The sequence below is a fragment of the Pygocentrus nattereri genome, chromosome 17 (assembly GCF_015220715.1).
Source record: "Pygocentrus nattereri isolate fPygNat1 chromosome 17, fPygNat1.pri, whole genome shotgun sequence".
NCBI lineage: Eukaryota > Metazoa > Chordata > Actinopteri > Characiformes > Serrasalmidae > Pygocentrus > Pygocentrus nattereri.
Window position 1 is genome coordinate 37579123 of NC_051227.1, and position 27162 is coordinate 37606284.

At 40.5% G+C, this 27162-nt stretch overlaps 1 protein-coding gene across 3 annotated transcripts in view; it reads right to left on the reverse strand.

Moving 5' to 3' along the window:
* Window positions 1–27162, reverse strand: part of esamb (endothelial cell adhesion molecule b) — a 53423-nt gene that overhangs the window by 3000 nt on the left and 23261 nt on the right. Inside the window, exons 1-7 of one of the 3 annotated variants that reach the window (XM_017711018.2) lie at window positions 11176–11457; window positions 10331–10476; window positions 7605–7806; window positions 5876–6031; window positions 4578–4622; window positions 534–656; window positions 299–428 (exon numbers count right to left, since the gene is read on the reverse strand). In XM_017711018.2, the coding sequence (XP_017566507.1) occupies window positions 299–428; window positions 534–656; window positions 4578–4622; window positions 5876–6031; window positions 7605–7806; window positions 10331–10476; window positions 11176–11182 (809 nt within the window). In that variant the 5' untranslated portion in view covers window positions 11183–11457. Of the gene's footprint in view, window positions 1–298; window positions 429–533; window positions 657–4577; window positions 4623–5875; window positions 6032–7604; window positions 7807–10330; window positions 10477–11175; window positions 11458–27162 lie in introns of those variants that run through there. The other 2 variants (XM_017711015.2, XM_017711017.2) reach the window with 2 other exon arrangements.

The window sequence follows — 27162 nt, forward strand, 5'->3', positions numbered from 1 at the left end:
TGTCCGAATCCACAAGTCTCTTGGAGAAACGAGTTTGAGGTTAGTGTGTGATGATTTAGGCCTGCACTTGGCATGATGCTTATTGACTAAAAGCTACCATCACCTATTAGCCATATTCGCATTCTATCTTCAGTGCCAAGAAATTTCTTACATGTCTTGAATGACTAACCTCTTCTGGATTTCTGATGCTTTTAGCAAATTTACACTTAAATATAGTCAATCTCATAATTTCCATCCTTTGAACCCTACATGTCACTTATACAGATACATGAAGTATGAGGAGAAGCTTCTGGCTCACTTGATATCATTGGCCATTTCCTCTTCTGTGTCACGGCTCCTCCTCAGGACGAAAATCAGGAACAGCACAAGAGCCAGCAGTCCCACCACAGAGCCCACTGTGGCTCCTGCTATCAGCCAGGCGTTGTTGGCTGCAGCAAAGTTCAAACGAAACTCACTTCAGCTACAGCAGAGATGTGTCAGCCAGCACATTAGCACACGGGAGACGCTGCGTCACGCCTACAAGCAGTACTTACGGGTGGAAACCTCCAAGTTGATGTGGCAGCTATCACTCCCAGCCGTGTTGCTGGCCCTGCAGACGTACTTGCCAGACATGTTTTTGGTCAGGTTGCTCAACCTGAGGGTGCCCTGCCTCTCATCTGAAAGCAAGACATCACATCTTTCTGTTACCAGTGACCTTGCTGCAAACCCATACAAGCTGTAACTCATTAAAGGCAAAAGGTATTTTAATAACAAATATGAAATGTTGCGATCTCTCAAGATCTTGATATTCATTCCAGTCAAAAGGATGCTTTGAAAATTCTTCCACTGAAAAAAGAAACTCTTTCGGGAACTACAGGGAACCAGAGTACACGTGGAACATATGCAACACATTCCAGGCACAACATGTTGCCACATTATTCCACATATGTTTTACTGGGTCATCGCACCAATAAATCTAAGATGAAAAGACATTAAATGCATTACAATTGTAAATACGATCTACAGTAGCAGATTTGCTGTTATTACTGGGCAAACAGGGATTGCTCTGCATGCCACTGCATGCCATCTGCGACCATAAGTCATGGCCTCTCACTGACTGGCCCAGTGGGTCACAGGGAACAGAACGTTCAAAGAGTCTGAGATTTAACTCTCAACACTCTACAAGCATCAGCCACTCATAACAGCTCCATTTTTACAGTCTAAGCTTTAAACAGGAAAGCAGCTGGAAAGACCCTGGACTTGGATGTGTTAGGCTCATGTTTGTGATCAACAGTTGAAACGCTTGGCAGATTCACCTACTTTAACCCTTTTAAAAATCAAGACAAACAACGTAGTTTGCCAAGTTAGCTCACATGCAAAAATGCCTCCCAGCTGAGGCCTGACTGCTCGGGATATTCTGGGCCAAAATGAACATTTTAACACCATCACTACATCTGAGGTATTGGAGATAAAGCCAGAGAGGCCAGGTTGAGATGGTTTGGACATGTGTTGAGGAGGAATAGTGGATATATTGGGCAAAGAATGTTGGAGATGGAGCTGCCGGGTAGAAGGAGAAGAGGTAGACCTCAGAGAAGGTTTATGGATGTAGTGAAGGTGGACATGGAGATGGTTGGTGTGAAAGTAGAGGAGGCAGTGGATAGGGCAAGATGGAGGCAGATGATCCGTTGTGGCGACCCCTAAAGGGAGCAGCCGAAAGAAGAAGAAGACTACATCTGAGGTACACATGCCTACTTGTCTCATAGTGCTGCCACAGGAGTCTGAGATTTTTTGGTTTGAAGACTAGAAAACTGCCTTCTCGCGATCTTTCTTGCAGGTGGGAGGAACATTTGAAGACTACAGCTGCTTCGGTGGGTGTTGTTTTGGGGTGAGCTGCGAACATCTTGTTTTGTTGTTGTTTCTTTCATGAGCTGGTGAATGCAGAAGAAAGCTGATGGCTAGCATTACTGGACTGCTCCAGTAGACTGCTCAGATGATTTGTCAGATGGAGAGGACGACAAGTTACCAGCTAGCTGTTCATGTAAGGCAGCTTATTTGGCTAACTAAATACCATACATCACTTTGGCCCTTTTTTCCCTGGCTGAAGATGTAAAACCTTGCCTCTCTCACCCATATTTGCTAAATAAAGATAGAATTGTGTTTTTGCAATTTTGTCCGATGACTGAGGCAACAGACACTAATGCTATCTTGGTTATATTAATTAGCCGGTATATCAGAGTCAAGGATAGCAGTCAGGATTGGTTGACACCACAGGGGTTCCCAATAGCAGTAGGACATATCTGTGTAATGTATTCTGGATATTGTAGAGAGAGAACACTGATGAACGAGAACAAGAAACTGATATAAAATCCATGCTGCCGAATACGCCATAACACGACAGACATATTAAACTCCAGAATGGCCTTTATAAAATAAATAAATAAACATGAGCATGAGCGTGGAATTTCCAGAGGCCAGATCAGTGGATGAAAAACCTTTAAACAATATTCAAACATTTTACACAGTGCTGCATTGTAAATGTAGTGGAGGCCAAACTATTGATGGGGTTAAAAAAACCTCTACAAATCTGAATCCACAATCTACAAATCAAGACATATTTTTATCTGTGCAAAAGCCACATTATAGGCTTGACTACATTTTGTCCCTCTGACACATTCCCAAGGAGCTAACAGTGGAAAATGAATCTCTACATACGGAAGTGACAAAGCAGAACTACTGCTAGACTAGCCGAGCTCAATTATATCAAATGTTAAGCCAGTTCATTGTTCCGTCTTATTTGGGCTCACCTGCTTAAAGGAACGGCTTTGTGAAAAATCAAAAGGTACACAATTTCCGCTTACCCCAAATAGCTGGTTATCCGATGCATGTTTGGTGTCTTAAATTATTATTTTTTATTTATTTATTTAACATTATTTAAGAACTTAAGGTGCACAGGCAAGTTTGTGATGATGCGATTTGGATGATGCTGTACTTGTGGCTATAGGCTTCCATTAATTATTAGCTATATTAGCCTCATAGCGTCAGTGCAAAATGAAAACTTTAAACATGAAACACGGCTGGCCAATATGATTACTTCTGGCACGTCGGGATATTTGTAAGAACTAGATTTTTTACTTTAAAGGAATATTTAAACGTTTTCAGACTAAGCTCTATCTGCCCTTTTGTATAGTTGATTACCACAAATAATCATTTTGTTGCATTTTTCTAGAAAACCTGTTTCATAAAACACTTAAAACAGAAGCCAATGGGAGGGAGGCCGATTTCCATGAGAAAATGTTTATGAAAAACATTCACAGGAATTCTTTAAGCACGGGCAGAGGGTAACTATACTGCCTCGTTCGACCAGATTTTACATCCACATTTTTACTAATGAAGCTTCTTTAACTGCAACATACAATGCAAAATATGTTAATAAAACATCTGTTACAAGTTTCTAATGTCCAATAAGAACATATACCACCCCAAGCTTGGCACTTACAAAAAATGTTTACAGGGGCACTAGCAGAAATTATTGCATTAGTCCCACAACAGGGAAATTTCACCTCCGCATTTAACCCATCTGTGAAATGAAACACCACATGCACTCTAGTGAGCACACACACACTAGGGGGCAGTGAGCACACTTGCCCGGAGCGGTGGACAGCCCAATCAGCAGCGCCCGGGAACAGTTGGGGGTTAGGTGTCTTGCTCAAGGACACCTCAGTCATGTGCTGTCAGCTCTGGGGATCGAACCGGCGACCTTCCGGTCAGGAGGCTGGTTCCCTAACCTCCAGCCCATGACGGCCCCATTATTGTAATGTATTACAATCCGATAAATAAAAGTGACATGTTAAGCAAATGAAAAGGTTTTTTTGCCTTCCAAGCAAACAAGAGCCTGCCACTCCTGTCATTACACAAACGCTTAGCACTTCATAATAATGTGCAACTTCATAAGAAGACAAATGGCCAGAAAAGAGATACCAGAAAAGTGAGAAGCCAAAGTGATCATGACTGGCCTTTTCTGTTTTGCAGCAGTGTTTAAAAGTTGCATTAAACTTCAAGTTTTGCAAGACATTAAAAACATTCGTCTGTCCCACGTGAGACCTGTACTACTGTACTGTACTATTGCTGTTTTATTGCTGTTGTGTATAGGTTGTAGTTTCAAATGTCATTGTATTTCAATGTTTATTCACAGCAGCTTCCCACTGGCTTTAATTATAAGTGTTTTTGAGTGCACAGATTTTCTCTTCATTTCTTTCATACTGTTGATTACCATGGACTTTAACTTTGGACATGTCTCTCTGTTCTTTTCCAAGTACAGGGAAACACATCCAAAGCTGCCGTCCATGGTAAACAACAGTACGATGCAAATGCACCAGCTGGAAATTAGGTGGAAACACTCCTAGAACACTCCTTTAAATATTGTTATTTGGAGAAATGCCTGGGTACTAGAAGGGAGACTTTAAGCCTTTAATACCAAGTAAACAATCACAGAGAAAAACTATCAGATCTATCCAATTTGTAGCTGAAGCTAGAGGGTTTTCCACTAGGCTAAATGCTGGACAGGGACTGGGGTTGGGGAGCATGGCCAGAGTCCTTACCCAGGTAGCCCAGCACAAGCACAGGCTGAGGACACGACCTCCACTCTGGTAGAGCAGTGGAGAGAAACAGTGATGAGAGTGTTGGTGCAGGCATGTGTGAATGTGAAAGACAGTGAGAGAGTGAAGGTGAACAAAGGAGAACAAAGAGAAGAGGCAGAGAAGGTGTGTTAGAAAGAGGGAGGGCAGCAGAGAGAGAGAAGGAAAGAAAGAAGGAGAGTGACAAGATAGAAGGAGAAAGGGTGGGAAGAGAGAGATGAGAAGAAGAACACCGACACATTACTCATAAGCAGGACACCTAAACGCGTGTATGTCGGGTCCTTTTTCCTTCGGACTTCAAAAGGAAGCATGTTTAATATGAATCCCACGTGCCTGGGATCAGGGGGGAAATTTCACCACATGGTTGATAAGCATAAGCCAGCTTTTGTGGACAGCTGGCACTGACGTTTATTTTTTTACCGAAGACTTGCGCTGATTATAAGCTGACATGTAAATTTTTAAAAACTTCACCAAACATAAAGGCGGAAAATGCTGCTGATATTAATGCACATTTTCCCTTTCGGTGACATGTGGATTATATGTTGCAATAGGACTTAATTTGGATGTGCTGGGAGTCGAATTCAGAAAACATCTTAATCCTGGGCATGAAAAAAAAAACATGCCCCTCTTACGGCAATTTCGACTCCCAAAGCAAAAACTCCGCTGTACAAAGCAGGACTGAAGAGCTCTCACACTGATTAAAAAGAACACTTTCCATTACTCTTCAGGCCAGAAAGGAGAGGGAAGAGCGCACTGCAGACCAGTGAAACAATCAGAAAGAGAAAAATGAAGATTCCACCTTATTATCTTCAGGATCTACCCAATCTCAGAAAATGAATGAATAGCTGTGGGGAGTCCGGCGCAGAGAGTTTGGTAACCTGATGAAAAGGGACCTATTCTTCTGCTTTAAATGGAGGTGAACCAGGAGTTTCTTGTTAATATTCAGTTCATGATCTCTTTCAGAGGCTAGAGAGGTTTCTTGATTAAGTGAAAATCATTATTAGCTGTAAACTATTGCAGTTAGTAAACAGTTCTGTTTTTAGCTAATCTTTAACTGCAATAGCTGTTCTCATTTACATATATTTGGATGCATTAAGCTATTCTGAAGTACTGAGGTGACATAATGTATATGAATAAAATTAATATGATGGAGTATGGTATAATGTAATGTAGCACATAAAAGGAAGGTGGTAGAGTGGTAGACAGACAGACAGAGAGAAGGAGACACAGAGAGAGAGAGACGACAGATAAAGCAGACTCACTCTGCATTGGAGAGAAGAAGACCTCTGAGAGAGGAGCAGCTTTGGTCCATTTGTATTGAGGGACGGGTTTGCCGTGGCTGGACTTGCAGCTCAGCGTCACGTTCCCCCTCAGCACAGGATCTCCGGTCATAGAGCACACTGGGGTGGAGGGAGGAACTGAAAAAGCAGAGATAAGCCAGAAGGTCCATCCGTTTCTACAGTGAAATTAATGTGAGCTTCTTTAGTACATTACTCATCTACAAACAAGCAAGTGTGATTTTATAGATGTGTAATCCTTATTATTACTATCAATATTGAACTCAGTAAGAAGAGGAGTTATATTCATAAACTAGGACCTGAGCAATCGCGCCAAGCTCAGGTTTAAGAAGATAAAAATTTGAAAATAACGTCAGCTGTTTGAATTTAACATGGTCCAGAATTAAACAGGCTCAAATAGTGCTTTACTAACTGATATGGTTGTCAGTTCTCAGCTGAAAACTATCAATAAGTAAACAAATAAACTGTAGAAACTTCAACATATAAAACAAACAACTACTTATATATTAGCTTTAGTCTTATAAATACACATAAATGCAAAACAAAAAAAAGCAAACTTACAGGGCCCGTATTCTTCAGTGGTCTTGCATTTTATTTTATTTTTTACTGTAAGATCGACTTACAACATTTGTGTGGGGTTTATGTACCAAAACAGTCATGCCTATTTTTTACATAACCATTTTCCAAACTCTCTTTACCCCTTAGAATTAAACAGGCTGTTTTGTTACTATGTGCTTACGACTGATAGATATGTAAACGAGCTCTGTTCTGATTGGCTGCCCTCTATTGTGTCTTACTTAAAAAGCAGTACAGCAGCTGAAACACACCTCATAATTTCAACATGAATGCGCGTGACAATGCCATGGGCTGAATGTGTGGATATGTTTAAATATGTTAATTTCTGTGAGAGAAAAACAAGGTTGGTTATTGTCCATATGATGCTTAGTTTCCACATATAGACTGTATGAATTGCGGAATGAACAGTACATTTTGAAGCTGTAGCAGTGTTTATACACTCCATCAAACTCTTTAACCTCTAAAGTTGTATTACACACTTCTATAACGTAAGAAAAGCTTACCCAGCGTGCACTGAAGTCCCTGCAGTACTGAATAATAAGCCTTGGTATGTATTTAGGCTGGGATTTTAAGGTGTTAATTGCAAAAAATTGAGGACAATTTAGTTTACAATGATATGGGCCTTTTAAAATACACTGTCTGTTCTACTTAACAAAAGCAACTTAAATATTTACTGTTGTCACACAAAAAAAATCTAGCTATTCCCTGATACTGTCAATGCTTTACTAGAAGGATTTGATGCTGAAAAAATTTCAAATCGATACTTGATAAGTATTGTTCTCTGGAAGGGCAGAATGTTGATGTGACACCGAGTTACTGCATTAAAATGTCTGTATTTTGTTCATTTACCTGCATATGTGACCCTGCAGAAATACATTTTACATTTCTGTATGATGTTAATCCAGGTAGACGTAGCCCTAACTTCTACATTTTAGAAATATTTTAAAAATTTAAGTATTGTGCATCAGTCCATGACTCCCATACTGGTGCATCCCTAGTTTTTATATACAATTTATACACTATACCAGTTAGGCCATATTATAAACCTGCAAACAGTAAATCAGTCAATACTAATCTGCTATCCTGATCTGTGGCAGAGTGTACTCATTGTACATACCCTTCACATTGAGCGTCAGCTCCCCAGACAAGCCTGGAGCTCCGGGAATGATGACGTTGCAGAGGTAGCGGCCCGAGTCTGACTCCTGCGTGTTGTTAATGTAGATGGACAGATTGGAGGATGGCATGGACATGGCGAATCCGACACGCTTCCTGAACTCAGGACTCCCCATCCCGATCTGGCCCGAGGTGTAGGAGATGATCTGCTCCACCGCACCACATAATCATGGCACCATCAGTCATTAACCACTGGGCAGGGAACTGCATTTCAATGTTTTAACTACCCTATATTTCACTCATGGCTGGTTAGGTTGGGCTATTAACCTACACCCAACTTGACATCACCATGCTAGCATGAGGTGTGCACCAGCAAAATTAAATGCACTCCAAACTTGGCTCAAATCTTCTTAAACCATTCATTTAACAAGCATAATTTCCTAAACTCTAAAAAAATGCCGGGTTATTTTTTCTACACAAACACAGGGTTGATCATATTGGATCATGGTGCTGGTAGTTTTGTGTAGGCCAGCTACTGGGTTAAACGCTCAGTGGATGCAAACCTCTTTACCCAGCCCATGAGCTAATCAGCTCGCCCATGATCAGCACTCAATAATGCAGCTATTGCAGTAATGCTGGCATTCTACTGCTAAAAACCTGTTTTGTGTCCCAAAAAAGCAAAGATGCTGGTAAGTCTTTGATTTTGTAATGGAATATATCCTTTGCTTTCCAAAATGGAAAGAAAGTTCCCACATGAAAGGCTAGGAGAATGTTTATTTTTTTGTTTTCAGCTGTTTAGCTCTGTTCACCCCATTCATTGAGGACCTGCTCGCGAGCGCCCTCTAGTGCTTTGCAGTCATGTTTTTTAAATTGGAGCTTTTTTGGTTTTGCTCTGACCACACCCTCCCCTTGTTGAAGTAAATTATCTACCATTGTCATCAAATATCAGTATAATGCTGATTTTGCATTTCAGAGCTATACATCAAGTTTTTGATTTTGACCTTGTTTTGAGCCTGTGTGACGTTAATAGGTAAAGACGCATGACGTGGTCTGGAAAACACCTGCAAAATCCAGTTCAGCACCTCTGACTTTCAAATTATTATATATTATTTCAGGCTTTACTTGCAGCAGCACACACACACCATACTTTAGCTTGTTTTTTTCTCCTGATTCAGTAATGCTACTTCTGTCTCACACAATGCAGCTTTAAGATTGACATATTGCCACATAATGCCACACAAGCAAGCTGCATCCTATCACTTTGAGATGAATTTAATCAAACAATTTTAAAAATTATATTGTTTATTTATTGCACAAGTGGGTGTGTCTATAGTTATTTGTGATAGCCTAAATATAAATTGCTCATATAAGTAATATTTTTACCAGAAGTAGGCACAATTTGGCATAAGTAGGCATAAAATAATAATAATACATTCATGGAGAACAATTAACCCAGCATTTTAATTAAAATGAACCCAACTATGGCCTGAACGGTCAACTCAGCCTGCTGGGTTAAACGATCAACCCGTCTAGCTGGGTTAGATTAACCCAGTGTGTGTTCTGTTTAACAGTAATGTAGCCGTGTGTTTGCTAAAACTATCCAGACAAGGTCAAAAAACAAGCTAAAGCACTTTTTGCATTAATGACTGATGAATGCAATCCCTTCAAATAATTAAGGGCAATGACAAACAGTTCCTACAAATACTGGTGAACAGGCTTAATGACAGGCAAATCTTCATCGTAACGATAATCCCCAGATGCATGTAGGCTACAGATGGTCTAGTTAGAGTTTTAGGCTGATTTTCCCTTTATTTGACAATCTTGAAAGCAGTGACAAGTGAAACTACTCAGATTATCATAATCACCACAAAGATTACAAATGCATATTAATAAATGCATGTATAACATGCAGCCGAGATCTAATGGGTACGTGAATACCAAAAACTTAGCATTAACCCAGCTTCACAATGCATCTACTGCCGTTGTGAGATCAATCAGAAGCCTTTGGTGTTAACGGCAGGAGAGAATCCGTTACTTGCCCAATTATCCAGCTCATCACTTACATTTTCAGCAGCGCCGTTTGCCCTTGAAGCATTAGATGCTGTTTTAACATACAGAATACAGAATGTGACTTACCTTAACTAGGATTACATGTAAAAGAAGCTTGCTTCTTATCCCTTCATGTACCACGTAAAAGAACAGACTGTTCTCATTCATAATTTGTACTCCAGTGTAAAGGCCGGCCAAATCAGACTAAGCATCTTTTGCCTCTGTGCTGCAAAGGGAATGATTTCCAACTGAACACTGGAGCAATGCTTCAACCAAAAATATATTTTCACAGATTTACATTTGCCCATCAGGTGAGACGTGTTTGATTTGTGAAGTTTACTTCGTTTGAACTGATACTTTGCAAACTGAATGTCTAAATGACTAAACTGCAGGTTGTTAAACAATCTCAGAGACTTTTTATGCGGTTTCTGAAATTGCATGGCGTAATGATATCCACAAAATGGCAAAAGTAGGTCACATAGCTTAAAACCATAGTAGCAACCACCTTAAAGCCTGTAATTTGTCTGCTCTTTTGTCCTCTTTGATAGATAACACTATGCCACACAGTGTCACAAACTTTAGACAGCAAGCTTCTTGACGGATCAATTCCATTTGATGAATCTGGAAATGTTCATTTATGAAGAACTAATTATGTGAAGAACTCTTTTACATGACACTCACTTGTTTGGAGTCGCTGGCCATGAAGTTCCAAATGACTGTATTCTTTTCTATGACGGATGTAGGGGTGTACCAGGCCTCCAGAACCACCATTTGGCCCTTTATTACTTCCATGTCTTTTCTTGGCATCTCGACTTTCTGCAAATCACCTGCAATGGAGGTGATTCAGAGCATGTTTATAGGTGCCTCTTGTGAGAAGGACATGCATGATGAGCAGCGAGGCTTCAGGCTCCGACCTACGCATTAGTACACTCAGCACGGAGATTAAAAAAACGACAAAGGTTCAGGTCCAATAGAGCAAGACCAGACACTGAAACATTAATCAGAGGACAATGTCAAACAAATCGTATTCATTAATACTGTGCAGAACATAACATGAACTATGAAATATGAAGGAGTGTGATGGATGAAGTAACACTGCAGCAGAGCTTTTTATGATTTGGTAAATTCAACCTCCACTTCCCAGAAATGATTTAGGCTTACGGTTTAAGGATTGCCTCATATGTCACCCAGAAAGAAAGGAGGAAAAAACGGATGAGCGCTCCACTGTGGGTTCTACCCAGCACTCTTCTGAGGAAAACATTCTTCTCAAGTACAATGCAATAAATAATTTACACAGGAGAACCAAAACCCAGATTCCTTTTTTATAAATGAAAAACCTGCTTTCAATCTGAAGTTTCACAGTATTAAACTTCAGAGCCGAGAGAAAAATCACAGGGAAACAGGAAGAAGTGCCAAAAACTTACAAGAAGAGAGCAGAACAGCGAAAACGTCTTTACTATAAACTTTCATGCTGATGTGGAAGAGGCAAAGCCAAGAATAAAAACAGGATGGCAAAGCTCACTTACAGGGCATATAGTCTCCTGTGCCAGTCAGTTGAAGATGGATCAACTGATCCCAGCAGCCGTTATTGTCCAGATCAGCCAGCTTGGCGGTGGGTCCACACAGACAGGCAGGCAGAAGCAGTGGTGGATCTCTACTGAAACTACACTGCCACGTCCCTTTACTTTTGGAATTAAACCGAATTCAGCTGGGAGCATTAGCGCCGAGAAGTGATGTCAGGACGCTGGCATCTTGTTTTTCGCCGACTTTGCTTTCTTACTGCCCATGAGAGCCTGTGACCCCACACTGTCTCTCTTTTTTTTCTTTTTTCATTTCGGCCGTGAATCTGCTGTGTCCATCCCTCTAATCCCTAAACAATCCCCCAGCTCAATCTTTCAAGCCATTCTCGAGCCTCACGTGAATCAAGTACATTGGACTTAAAGATGATGTAACACGTGGGCGCTTTGATGACTGACTCCGCAGCTGGATTGTGTTCATTCACATTCTCAATGCAGGGAAAAGTTTAAATCATTCTTATTAAAGTAGCTACAGTACTATGCAAAAGTCTCAGGCACCCAAGACACATTTTCAAAATCTTTTTATTTGTGTAGTATGTGTTTATGTGCCGAGAAAAGTTAATATTTGAATAAACAACATTTATAGAATATGAATTCATAATGATTGTGTATATATATATATATATATATATATATATATATACACATACATACACACATATATATATATATACACATACATACATACATACACACACACACACACACACACACACACACACACACACATATAAACGCAACACTTTTGTTTTTGCTCCCAATTTTCATGAGCTGAACTCAAAGATCTACAACTTTTTCTACGTACACAAAAGGCCTTTTTCTCTCAAATATTGCTCACAAATGTTTTTAAATCTGTGTTAGTGAGCACGTCTCCTTGGCCGAGGTAATCCATCCACCTTACAGGTGTGGCATATCAAGATGCTGATTAGACAGCATGATTACTGCACAGGTGTGACTTAGGCTGGCCACAATAAAAGGCCACTCTAAAATGTGGTTTTTCTGTATTGGGGGGGGTCCAGGGGGGTCAGAAAACCAGTCAGTATCTGGTATGACCCCCATTTGCCTCACACAGTGCAACACATCTCCTTCACATAGAGTTGATCAGGCTGTTGATTGTGGCCTGTGGAATGTCGGTCCACTCCTCTTCAATGGCTGTGTGAAGTTGCTGGATATTGGCAGGAACTGGAACACGCTGTCGTATACGCCAATCCAGAGCATCCCAAACATGCTCAATGGGTGACATGTCCAGTGAGTATGCTGGCCATGCAAGAACTGGGATGTTTTCAGCTTCCAGGAATTGGGTACAGATCCTTGCAGCATGGGGCCGTGCATTTATCATGCTGCAACATGAGGTGATGGTCAGGGATGAATGGCACAACAATGGGCCTCAGGATCTCTTCATGGTATCTCTGTGCATTCAAAATGCCATCAGTAAAATGCACCTGTGTTCATTGTCCATAACATACGCCTGCCCATACCATAACCCCCCCGCCACCATGGGCCACTCGATTCACAACGTTGACATCAGCAAACCGCTCACCCACGCAACGCCATACATGCAGTCTGCCATCTGCCTTGTACAGTGAAAAACGGGATTCATCCATGATCTGAGCATTTGCCCACTCAAGTCAGTTACGACGACGAACTGCAGTCAGGTGGAGACCCCGAGGAGGACGGCAAGCATGCAGATGAGCTTCCCTGAGACGGTTTCTGACCGTTTGTGCAGAAATTCTTTGGTTATGCAAACCGACTGTTGCAGCAGCTGTCCGGGTGGCTGGTCTAAGACGATCTTGGAGGGGGAAGATGCTGGATGTGGAGGTCCTGGGCTGGCGTGGTTACACGTGCTCTGCTGTTGTGAGGCCAGTTGGATGTACTGCCAAATTCTCTGAAACGCCTTTGGAGACGGCTTATGGTAGAGAAATGAACATTCAATTCACGGGCAACAGCTCTGGTGGACATTCCTGCAGTCAGCATGCCAACTGCACGCTCCCTCAAAACTTGCGACATCTGTGGCATCGTGGTGTGAGATAAAACTGCACATTTTAGAGTGGCCTTATATTGTGGCCAGTCTAAGGCACACCTGTGCAGTAATCATGCTGTCTAGTCAGCATCTTGATATGCCACACCTGTGAGGTGGATGGATGATCTTGGTAAAGGAGAAGTGCTCACTAACACAGATTTAAACACATTTGTGAACAATATTTGAGAGAAAAAGGCCTTTTGTGTACATAGAAAGTCTTAGATTTTTTGGTTCAGCTCAAAAAAAAAATGGGAGCAAAAACAAAAGTGTATATATGTGTGTGTGTGTGTATATGTTTGTGTCTGTGTCTGTCTGTCTGCCCTGCGATGGACTGGCGACCTGTCCAGGGTCTATCCTGCCTTCTGCCCGAAGACTGCTGGGATAGGCTCCAGCACCCCCCCACGACCCTGATGGAGAAGCGGCTTAGAAAATGGATGGATGTATATGTTTGTTTATATATATATATAAATAGTGATTTTCTGGATGTTGGTGTGTTTGTTTAACCATTTTCAAATCTCTCCTTGAGAGCACCAATCAGTGCTTCAGGAAATTGTACTCATGATGTAACTGATGATATTAACGAGTCTCTGTGGCGGCTGTGAAGGTGTCAAGGAAAAATATGGACCCAAGAAATTCTGCTTTTATGTCTATTTGAATTATGAATATGACTTTATTCTAATGTACATCGTGATAAACTCACTGCTGAGGTCAATTGTTTAAAAATTTGTTTAAAAATTAGATGCTTAAAACTTTCACACAGTACTGTAAATGTGAAGCAACCAAATACAAGAAAAGGAATAAAGTGGCTAATCATTTAGAAAAGACTGGGATTTTTTGGGTGAAATCACATTTGATGGTGGGGCAAAAAATAAATAAATAAATAAATCAATGCAGCTGGATAGTTGCTCTTGCATGACATTACCAATACACTGGCGCCAAGTATTGATGTTTTTATCAAATGTACAGACGCTCTAAACGGATTCTCCACATTAAATCTGTTACTACTTTAATTTACCAAATTGTCACTGCTTTATAACTCTCTGCAAATCAAACTGCAACGGGTGTGGGGTGAATAAAAGTAAGCTAAGTTGCAGTGAGCAACTGTCATGATGGCAGATCAGCAGGAAAAATGTGAAGATAACTGCATCTTTCAAGGCGAAAATCTTTGCCCACTTCAGAAATTACAACAATGATGGGACAAATATGATCAAGCACTCTGCACTGTCTCACAGTAAACATAATGAATAAGCAGTCACATTATTCATCAGTGTTTTCAGTATTAGTAAGTTTTAAAAAATGTTTTTTTTTTGAGAAAGTGTTTTTTTTCTTCAGTTCAGTTCTTATTGATTCTAGATCTCCTATGAAAGAAGGTTGTCTTGCAATAAATTTCATATTGCAGAATCACCTGTAGAGGCATCGATTTGAGCACCGCAATGAAATAACAGCTCTCACGTAGAACTATATTGCATTCCAACCTTGAATACAGTTTCTGTAATGGCAAAAAAAAACCCAAAATACTTCACACTTGCCCCAACATCAGTGACCTTTTGTTGGCTTAAAGGTTGATGTCAATCATGATACTACTAAACAAATTACTGAATCTGTTTTCTTTTGGCTGGGCTTTGTTTTGTGCTTTGCCTTAATCTTAATCTAAGACCACAATTCTGCATCTGATCTTTGATCGGGGGGGTTGTTTGGGGGTAGAAAGTAGGGCATGCGTTGGTGCAGCTGCAGCTGTGGGACTGTGTTGCCTGGAGCTGTTCAGAGCACTGCAGTCCTGCAGGCCTGCATGGCTCCTTGCCGAGGTTTGAAGCTTGTCTCTCAACTCTGCGTCCAGGTTTATCTCCCCGCAGCATCATTGTGTCATCGTAGCACTTTATTAAATCAAGGAAAATCTTCCCTAATCCCTGGCTCCAGCTCCATCTGTGCCGCTGCCGACAGACGTGGAGAGGAGTAGGAAGGTGTGGAGTGTGTCACAGATGCCCCTGTCTGGTCAAAGAAGCCAACAAACACATGGGAGTAATCAAGACGTCTGACATGTTAAAAGATTTTAGCACTTACTCAGGCCAATTTTCATACATAAGGCTGACCAGAAGACACTTTTGGCTAGTGCTGAGTTTGGTCTATTTTGTCAAATACTACTATTCAGCCATTCTTTCTTCCCAAAATGTCTCATCTTGGACTTCAAATCATCAAAAATGAAACTGATTAAATTATGCCCTCAAAATCCTAAGCGTAATTACAGGGACTTCAATACAAACTGGGTGAGCTATTAATAGGTTATAGAAGTGTGTAATAACACATTGAGCATGCCGATGGGCCCTGGCCATTTCAGGAGTTGAATACGGATATTAATTACAATAATAAAAATGCTGAAGGATGTTATTATTACAAAACATTGCTGAAATTAGGAATAAGGAATTCTCAAAGTCTGAGAGATATCAAGCGCTGCACTTATAGCTGGTAGCCTAGTGAGGGCAGCAACATATTGACAAATGACTGTCACCACAAAGCGCCACGAAGGTGTTTTTCTTTTTTCTTCAGAAGAGCCAGTAAATCTGGTAAATAAGATGAACACCTTACCAACATTTTCCTGCGTTAATGGACCATTTTTATGACCATGAAACTTCTAGAAAACTCAAAACTACATCTAAAACTTCATTGAAACTTAATAAAACTTCATTGTAGTAAGTCTAATACCACAATGAAGTTTTAGACCTACTTTTGAGTTTTCTGGAAGTTTCATGGTCATAAAAATGGTCCATTAACACAGGAAAATGTTGTAATGTTGACATACCATAGTACCTGTTTTAGTATTTGTTTTACATCTGCAGTTTGGTGCTCTTGGTCTGGACCAAATCAGAAAATGATACATTAATGAATTTTAGCTCTGGTTTATTTAGCATTCACAATGATATTTCTGATACTGAACCAAAACATGTAAGCAGATGTTATGAAAGGAAAAGTTACAACTGACTGGGCTTTTTGTGATGGTATATTTGCTGAACATGTCTGTACTCTGGCTTAACTGAGCTTGCAGGTTTTACGTATATCTTATTTTATCTTTGTCTTGTCATATTTTAAAACACTGTTAATAATAATCCTGCTCCTGGTGACACACAGCACTGCATGATTTCGAGTCCTTCCAGAGCTGGATTTGGAATGGTCGGCTAGGGAACAGCTGAAACTACGCAGTGCTGTGGGTCACTAGGAGCAGGATTAAGAAATGTTGCTCTAAGGCAATAATTGGGGTTTTCCCACAGTGTGAACCGGAGTAAAATCACTGTAAGGGCCCTGACACACCAAGACGACTGCTGGCCGTCGGTGAATGTCGGTGGCCCATAGTTTGCGCAGTGTGCCCCGCACTGTTGGCTCTAGCCTGCTCCTGTCAGTGCTATTTGGATTGAGTATGTTAAATCAGCGGTCAGCTGTGAGAGAGAGCTGAGAATGAGCATACAAGGAGAGTAAGAAAAGAGCAAAGAAAGAAACCAGCACTCTCAAGATAAAGGGTTTCCTCGTTTTTAAACTGAGATAAAAGCTTTCCTCATTTTTAAACACAAATAAAGGGTTTTCTAATTTTTTATTTCATTTTTATCATCTAGGAAGGGACATTCTAACTAAGACACTAACATAAAACACTTATTTGATTAAATTTTTCATATTTTTGTCATGAACTATAAAAATCTCATTTTACCGGTTCAAGTATAAATAGTTACTTTTAAGTAGCCTTTTTTTCAGTTCAGTTCTTACTGATTCTAGATCTCCTATGAAAGGAGGTCGTCTTGCAATAAATTTCACATTGCAGAATCAGCTGCAGAGGCATCAGTTTGAGCACCACAATGAAATAACAACTCTCACATAGAACCATATTGCATTCCAACCATGAACACAGTTCCTGTAATGGCACAAAAAACAACAATATAGACATTTTACACTTGCCCATACATCAGTGACCTTTGGTCGGCTTAAAGGTTGATGTCAATCATGATACTACTAAACAAATTACTGGATCAGTCTTCTTCTAGCATTTTAACTAAGACGCTAACATAAATAAAATACTTATTTGATGGACTTCTTTCATCTTTTTGTCATGAACTATGAACATCTGATTTCACTGATTCATGTATAAATGGTTACTTTTAAGTAGCCCTTTTTACCCACGCAGTGCCAAGCTAACAATAGTTTACTTTCACTTTCGCACACTAGGTTTAGCTTGGATGTCTGAAGCTTGCAATACATTAATATATTTATTTTGTATGTTGTAGTTTTACAGTGAATCTTTTAGTAAACAGCTTAACTTTAAGCCCAACTCTGATTATAAGTGGTGAAGTTATATAGGCAGCATATTTCAAACAAATTGCACCAGAATTCGTTTGAAAAGTACCTCTTATTTGGTGCTCACCAGGTTCTGAAGCATTTACACTTGGTCTAATGCATCAAGGCAATCACAACATGGTTTGTTTTAATTGAGCCAAGTGTGAACGCAGCCTTATATCATCCTACAACAAAAATATAATGTATATATCATGCAGCCAGTCATTATAAACAAAGTAATTACTAGCATGTATATTTATATATATATATATATATATATATATATATATATATATATATGAGTGTGTGTGTGTGTGTGTGTGTGTGTGTCACGATTGGCCCCTCCCAGTCCTGTCCATGTGTTTGTGTTGTGTTTTAGTTTAGCCTGCGTGTTCTTTGTTTTTTTTTTAGTCCAGCCCCCTCGTTTCGTGACTCCACCCCTGATTGTTTCCACCTGTGTTCCCGTATGTTCCTCATGCGTTTAAAGCCTGTGTTTTCCCCTGTCTGGTCGCTGGTCTTTGTACTGGTTGTTGTATTTGTTCTGTTTGTATGTTTGATTCTGGTCTCATTCAATTCTCATGTCAGTCCCCCGATCAATCCGTGTTGGCTCTATGACTCTGGACCGTTTAGACTATGACCCTGGATTTGCCCATAATAAAAGTCGCTTATCTCCGCATATGCGTCCGCCTCCTCGCTACCCATTACAATATTATATATACACACACACACACACACACACACACACACACAAGCCCACACACACACACACACACACACACACACACACACATATATATATACACACACACACACACACACACACACACACACACACACACACACACACACACACACACACACACACACACACATACCTACAGTGGGGTAAAAAAGTATTTAGTCGGCCACTGATTGTGCAAGTTCTCCTACTTAGAAAGATGAGAGAGGTCTGTAATTTTCATCATAGGTACACTTCAACTATGAGAGACAATATGAGAAAAAAATCCAGGAAATCACATTGTAGGATTTTTAAAGAATTTATTTGTAAATTATGGTGGAAAAAAATTATTTGGTCACCCATAAACAAGCAAGATTTCTGGCTCTCACAGACCTGTAACAACTTCTTTAAGAAGCTCTTCTGTCCTCCACTCGTTACCTGTATTAATGGCACCTGTTTGACCTCGTTATCTGTATAAAAGTCACCTGTCCACAGCCTGAAACAGTCAGACTCCAAACTCAACCATGTCCAAGACCAAAGTGCTGTCGTAGGACACCAGGAAGAAAATTGTAGACCTGCACCAGGCTGGGAAGAGTGAATCTACAATAGGCAAGCAGGTTGGTGTGAATAAATCAACTGTGGGAGCAACTGTAAGAAAATGAAAGACATACAAGACCATTGATAATCTCCCTTGATCTGGGGCCCCACGCAAGATCTCATCCCGTGGGGTCAAAATGATCATGAGAACAGTGAACAAAAATCCCAGAACTACACGGAGGAACCTGATGAATGACCTGCAGAGAGCTGGGACCAAAGTAACAAAGGCTACCCTCAGTAACACACGACGCTGAGAGGGACTCAAATCCTGCAGTGCCAGGCGTGTCCCCCTGCTTAAGCCAGTACACGTCCAGGCCCGTCTGAGGTTTACCAGAGAGCATATGGATGATCCAGAAGAAGACTGGGAGAATATCATGTGGTCAGATGAAACCAAAATAGAACCTTTTGGTAAAAACTCAACTCATCGTGTTTGGAGGAAGAAGAATGCTGAGTTGCATCCCAAGAACACCATACCTACTGTGAAGCATGGGGGTGGAAACATCAGGCTTTGGAGCTGTTTTTCTGCAAAGGGGACAGGACGACTGATCCGTGTTAAGGGAAGAATGAACGGGGCCATGTATCGTGAGATTTTAAGCCAAAACCTCCTTCCATCAGTGAGATCATTGAAGATGGAACCTGGCTGGGTCTTCCAGCATGACAATGATCCCAAACACACTGCTCGGGCAACGAAGGAGTCGCTCCGTAAAAAGCATTTCAAGGTCCTGGAGTGGCCTAGCCAGTCTCCAGACCTCAACCCCATAGAAAATTTGTGGAGGGAGTTGAAAGTCCGTGTTGCCCAGCGACAGCCCCAAAACATCACTGCTCTAGAGGAGATCTGCAGGAGGAATGGGCCAAAATACCAGCCACAGTGTGCAAACCTGGTGAAGACTTGCAGGAAACGTTTGACCTCTGTCATTGCCAACAAAAGTTATGTTACAAAGTATTGAGTTGAACTTTTGTTATTGACCAAATACTTATTTTCCACCATAATTTACAAATAAATTATTTAAAAATCCTCCAATGTGATTTCCTGGATTTTTTTTCTCATATTGTCTCTCATAGATGAAGTGTACCTATGATGAAAATTACAGACCTCTCTCATCCTTCTAAGTAGGAGAACTTGCACAATCAGTGGCTGACTAAATGCTTTTTTGCCCCACTGTACATACATACACATACCCACATTATATATGTTCTGTAGGACCACATATCTTATGTTTTCATTTATTTTTAATGCAACCAAAATGGTTCCAAGACACACTTCCTAACCTTTATTCAGTAAAGGTACTTCATAATATGGTGTGTTAACATTTAATTGTGGATTCTGTATTCAGCTTGTTTGCCAATACATGGTTATTAATTTTCCAACAACTATGTTTGCCCCTAAGCTTCAGACAGACCTTACTGTTTTTCAGGACTAGCATGCAATGGTTCAGCTATGAACACTTATAAAGATGCTGATTGGAAATTCCATCCCAGGTGCTTGAGGGAACAAAGAGGCTTTTACTGAATGTCTTGTTGAAAGGCCCGAGATGAAAAAAAAAACTCTGAGACCTGAGCATCAACAGGAGTCCACTCTCATTAACCAGAGACCCACTGTCTTCTAAAATAATCTCCTAGCTCGCTTGTCTTCAGCTCACAAGGGTCCTAGAGATAAAGCCTCAGTGCAGACAATCGGCCTTGCTCTGAGCCAGGCCTTAAAATAACTGCTAATCTTGAGTGAGCGAAAGCAGCAGCCGCACATCAGAAAGCACTTTACGGAGGAGGGCCATCAGGGGCCTGCCGGGCATGACCGACAACTTCCTACCTCATTTCAGACTCAGTGGCCTCCATTGTTGGGAGAATGCTGAGTTTAATTATTGCAGGGCTTTCTGCTGCACGTCTCTTAGCTCTTGGGGAGCGATAGAGCTGAGGAACGAGTGCTGCCACTGAAGGAATATATCCAGAGCTGGTCAGGGAAAGCGGCCGGTCAGAGTGTGGCTATAGAGCGCCATAGAGTATTTGGTTTGTTTCTGGACAATGGTGTTTGAAGAGTTTTCTACCAGATGGTGCATCAATAATAAACATTTGAAGGAGGCTCCTTTAAACAGGATTACATTAGCTTAAGCTCCACAGCTATTTTAAGCAATTTCGAGTGTGCTATCTCATCACAGGGCCTCTAAATCCCCTTTTAAGTTTTGATGGTGTTTAGATTGATTCTTCACGCACAAATGCGCACGGACTATCACCTCTGTCTCTCTCTTGCTCAGTCTTCAACCCACTGTTGCCACAAATCCATACCTGAACACAGAGAGGCATGTGCATGCACACACCCCACTAATAAAAATACGTATCTTGTAGTGCTGTCGTGGAATATTGCGCTGGCACACTGCGACATTACAGGGGATGGAAAAAACATCTGCCCTCACATCAATGTGCCTTCAGCTATATTGATCTCGACCTCAATCAAAGATCCTCTCAGAGACTGCACAAGGATAGATGCTTCACCTAAACGTTAATAAAGCAAGCCATCAATACTTGAACAACAGTTGCTGACAAAAGTATGAAATACACTGTAGCTTTGGTGAACTTCATAATAGTCTTGTTTGTTTTCAAGAATCTCGACTGCAGGGGGATCCGTTCTTATATGGCTCGTCTTGCTTAACCTGAGCGTTCTATTTTGATTAGTGCAGCGTTCGGAGAGAGCACCATAATCCATAGGAGCATGCCTACAGGAGACTGGGTATCAATCACGTGCAATATGACAGCTCTGAGAGGTTCTCAATCTCTGCCATGCAAGTATTAAGGTGGAAAATGATATGGTTTCACAAAGCCACTCTCTCCACTGCCCCTGGCATATGGACACAATCTCCTCCTACAAAATCTGGGCAGAAAATATTAATCCATGCAAAAGGCAGATGGTCTGGGCTTGAATTATGTATAGCGAATGATCTTGAAGAAAGTGTGTGTTTCTCCCTTACAGCTAATATCTCTGAGCTCTAAACCACCATCATTTAGAAAGTGATAAATATAATTTGGTCCATCATCTCTATAACCAGAGATTTGTGCTCCAACAGCAAACTGGTGAAGTTATTTACACAGGTACAGCGTGAAAAGGGGGATGGTTACTGAAAAGCAATCAGGAGGAAGTGGGACTACCTCCTTTGCAGAGGTGGCGGATAAGTGAAGCTGGAGAGAGGCAGCTGGCAGCAGAACGACTTGACCAAAGGCTTAACAACTGCAGTGCATTTTTCTTTTTGCACTGTCTGTACTGACCACTCTCTTCCCTGTTTTCTACATGGAAATGTTCTGAAGCAGAGGTGAATTTCTCACATGACCGCTTTGGATGAGGTTCAAAGCACTGACACTCACCACACGAATAGCATATTAAATATAAGCCATATATAAAACTGATGAGATACACATGATTACCAAGATGTTCATGGAGTCTGGCAAAAGATCAGCAATTAATTAACATTCAATGCTGCTTTAACCTCACAGATCATAAATTGTTGTTATTTAAATAAAGTAATTGTATTATTTAATTAAAGTAATAATGCAATCTGTATGAGCATGGACAAGGCCCAAGTCCCCAAGTTGGGACGGTGTGTAAAATGTAAATAAACGTAAATAAAAACAGAATGCAATGTTTTACAAATCCCATAGACCCATACCTTATTCACAGTAGAACACGTATCAGATGTGAGACACTTTACCACTTCATGAAAAAGATTAACTCACTTAACTCAACACCAAATGGCAAATTAAACTCGCAGTATTATGCAGTATTAAATATGAGCAGTACATTTAAATGTAAACATACAAATACGCTGCCATTTCACATATCTGAGACATAACTGGCACAAAATTTTCTTCTGCTTAAAAAAGCTTAGACCTACTTCTAATTCTGCTTGTAGCTTAAGTGCTTTTTTTACATTAACCACATATAAACCAATATATAACAGTTCACCTCTCGTGAAAGCTCTTACTACAAACATGCGCGTTCATGAACTTCTTCTGATGTGAGTTCATGGCAACCTGTGTGCTAACAGCGCCCCCTGCTGTGCTAAAACATCTTTAATAAAAGTATTACACTTCCATCTGAACCATCAGGACACATAAGCTTCATGCAAATGCTTAGAATTTTCCACCGATGTTGCACTATGGGAAACCGTAACAATGCATTATTTTAATGGTAAAAGTGAATACAACATTTTGTGTATGTATTATTTCATGTTATTTAGCAGTGTTTTTAAAATTAAGTTGGTTCTCTTTAGTTCTCTCTTAGTTCTCCCAACATGGCTATTATCTCTTTTGGAGCCAGTTACCAGTCAATCACTGATGATATCTGATTACATCGCCCTATCACCCAGGCCTACTGCTCTGCCTCTAAATATGAGTGTTATATAGACCAATGAGCTGAGAAGAGTGGCTCAGGTGTTGGAGGAACATTCTGATACCTCCATGACTCAGGAGTAGTGTTCCAGATGCAGATTAAGCCCAACCCTGGATGAAAGTGCTGTGCAAGGAAAGCTGCCCCATCAAAATGTCTTCTGTTCATTGTGAAAAACCGAAACATAAGTTGAGATTTCCTGCACATTACCATGGAAGAGGACCTGTCAAACCCAGAGAGTTCCAGAGGGTCCCTTTTCACCTCACTGTGCCATTCTGCTTTGACTGTTTGTCGATCCGCAATGTGGACATTCAATTAACAGCAATACATTTGCATGCACAGCAGTCTCTTGAGTTTACAGACTGATGCAAAAAAACAAAAAAAAACATTCAGTGGGTGGCAGTTCTGCGGTCAGAAATGCCTTGACGACAAATGAGGTCAAGGGAGAATGGCCAGACTTGTTCAAGCTGACAGCAAGGACACAGTAACTTGAATTCCCAATCTTTACAACAGGAATGATCAGAAAAGCATCTTTGAATGCACAACATATCAAACTTTGAGGTGGATGGGCCACAACAGCAAAAACCACATCAGGCTCCATTCCTGTCTGCAAAGAACAGGAGTCTGAGACTACAGTGGGCACAAGGTCACCGCAACTGGATAGATAAAGACTGGAAAAACATCTCAATTTCAATATGAACAACATAGCGGGGTCAGGCTTTGGCAGGCTTTGGCTTCAAACAGCAAAAAATCCATGAACCAAATGTACCTGTCAGCAATTCCAGCTGCTAGTGGTTGTGTGATGATGTGGGGAATTCTGTCTGGGCATTTTCTCTCTTAGCCTATTTGAGTATAGTTGCTGACCATGTGCATCCCTATATGGTTGTAATTTACCCATTTTCAAATACTTCTACCATGATAATGCGCCTTGTGACAAAGCAGCAGTCGTAAACTGATTCCATGAACACAACAGTAAGTTCAGTGTTATTCAATGGCAACTCAAGTCAGCAGGTCTGAATTTAATGATGCACATTTGGGATGTGGCAGAACGTAAGATTCAAAACATGAATGTGCAGCAAGGCGTTCCACCTTGTTAGACCCAGGCCACAAATAATTCAGCCTGTTCTGAGAGCAATAAGGGATCCTGATCAGTATTAGATGTTGCTAACAAAGCAGGTGAGCATACATCTGAACATTCTTTTTGTTTGTAACTTACAATTTAATTGCCATTTTTTTAATAGCCCTAAAATGGCACAATTAAATGAATGCATCATTTGGTTTGTTGAAGATTCCTCTTCTGCACTTGAAAAACTGGTGTCTTATTTTCTAAAAGTAAGTAAACTGGCTGCCTTTTTTGAGACCACTGAACCTCAATTAGTAGTTAACAGACCAATAATCTGTGTCTTACATTCTATTAATGCATTACGTGATTATTTTTAAAGCAGTCAGTTGTTCTGTCAGTTCAAATAATTAATTGTCCTCCGAGTTATAATGCTTTGTCAGTGAGTCTTCCTTGTATGACAATAATTTGTAATTCATGGATTTGTGTTATGGTAACGATATGCTAAGTGTAAAGAACCATACTTACATGCTCAATTCCATTAATTCAATTCCATCAAGTTGTGGGTATTTTTAATATGCACATTCCACAAAAATCTGGTGTCTTCACGGTGTATGTAAATCAGGCAGAACGTTTCTAGGTCTGTTTGTGTATTTATAAAGGTGTCATGAATTAGTTTCTGGGACTATAACCCGGCACGAATGACATTCACAAGGGTGAAAAAGTCCATAATTGACTCCTGCAGAGATGCACCTCAAACTGCTACAAGCACCTAGCAGCCTCTTATTGTCTCATAATATCCAGCCAATCTGATGGCAGCTCCAGGCTGTTCTATCTGGAGCAGATTGAGGAAAAAATACTCTGGCCTTAAAATGGCCCAAGCATTCCTCTCCAGACCCTCCAGCCATCACTGGCTTTGGGGTAAATGTTTAGAAGTCAGCTGTGGGAATGCAAGGACAGCCTTTTCATCTCAGGCTCTGTCATTTCCAGGGAGATGTGAGAGAGCGAGCTGCTATGGCAACCTTGTAGCGAATACCATCAGAACCTCCTAAGTTTAGCTGGGAGGTTAATTAGGACATTCTTCACTATTTACCATTCAAAATATCTTCAGTTATTGCACTGACAAATCTATTAAAAGAAGGCTTTTGGGTACAAACAAGTACAAAGTATAAGCGCAGAATTTCATTCAAAGGAATAGTGGAAGAAAATGTGGAATCACACCATTAAATAAGGACACTAAGTCCTCTACAATGTGGATGATGGAAAAGTAAGCCCTGCGCACTGTACAACTTCTCTGTGAGATTTTTTATTGATTGGATTAGAGCACTGCATTCTTCAACACTCTAATATTTATAAAATGAATGAATCCAACAACAATTCAATATATAACACGTTTGATTTCAGCCTGCAAGTGAAATTCCATCATTTTACACCATTTATATATTCATTTGCATCAGTACTGACTCAATTTGTCGAATTAAAGGCATAAAGAATCAAACAACATGATTCTGACACAAATATCACATGGTAAGGTATATTGTCAGAAATAAAGGTTCTGTGCTGGTACATTTTTTTTCATCAAGGTGCAAACAATGTAAATGTTCCATCAAAGGAACATCAATGGTTTTAAGGTCCAATTGTGTGCTTACATCCTTTTTATCCCCCCAGGTGAAAAGTACATATTTACACCTTTTCATAACCTAATGTTTTAAAAAAATAACAATAAAATAAAAACCCTGGAGACAAGACAGGGTGTGTGGAGTGAGTACAACTCAGAGAATATAATTTCAATGGACTTTGGTAGATGTACTGTTGAGGGTACCACCCTCTAGTTTCTAAGAACTGAAACCGGAACAGAAGAAGGTGCAGCCATATGGTAGACGGACATTTGTTGATAAGAATTATCTGGAAAACGACATTCACAGAGAAATTGGCATCTGGAGAAATTCGACATCTAACAGTTATTGGCAGCCTGAGTTTATTTCTCTGCAGAGAAAGTTCATGTTCGAGAGTGGCTGGGCGTGTGATGAAATCCCTGAGAACAGAGGGCCTCTGCCAGAGAACTCAGGTGCTGTGTGCTTCTGCCAGGCCGGGGCCAAAGAACTCAAAGCCAGCGCGCAAAAGATGTGGACTGTCACATCCCAGCACTCCAGAGGGAGCCTAAGCCATATTATATGAATATGGACCCATCTGAGGCTTGCTGTCTGCCCCAGCAGGCCACTGTCCAGACACGTCCACTCAGATGTGGATGCTAAACCTCCTGAGTTGACCTCTCTATAATCATCATGTCCCCTGTAGTTTTATAGTTTTAACACAGACTTCTGATTCTCACAACCACAGACTAGAATGAACTGTAGTGGGGTATTCATTAAAAAATGATCAGTAGAGCCACATTTAAAAAAATAAAAACACAAATGATTTTTATTCAAAGTTTAACACGTTGTCTTGGATTAAATCCAATCAAACAAGACTAATTATGCTTTCTTTGAAGGAAGCAAGCAGTTGTTTAATATTCGTTAAGTACTGACAATAAAACCTTAAAACTCTATTTTTGCATGTTTTTTTCACATAATTTGCTAGCTGGACTTCACGTTGCATGAATGGACTGTGCATTGTGATGAATGGACCAACAGACTAATGACCTGAAATAAAATCTTTTCACATTAACTTCCATTAAAATTTAAGACTCTTTTTTTTCCCTTTTACTATAAAGTTGCTGTTTTGGAAGTTTGAGGTTCTTCTTCCAACAGCGATGATACCGTGACATACTGTGATGTAATTGATCACAATAACCATCAATACGTCCTTATTGTCCAGCCCTCTTACACATTTTAGAGACAATGCGGTACCATGCA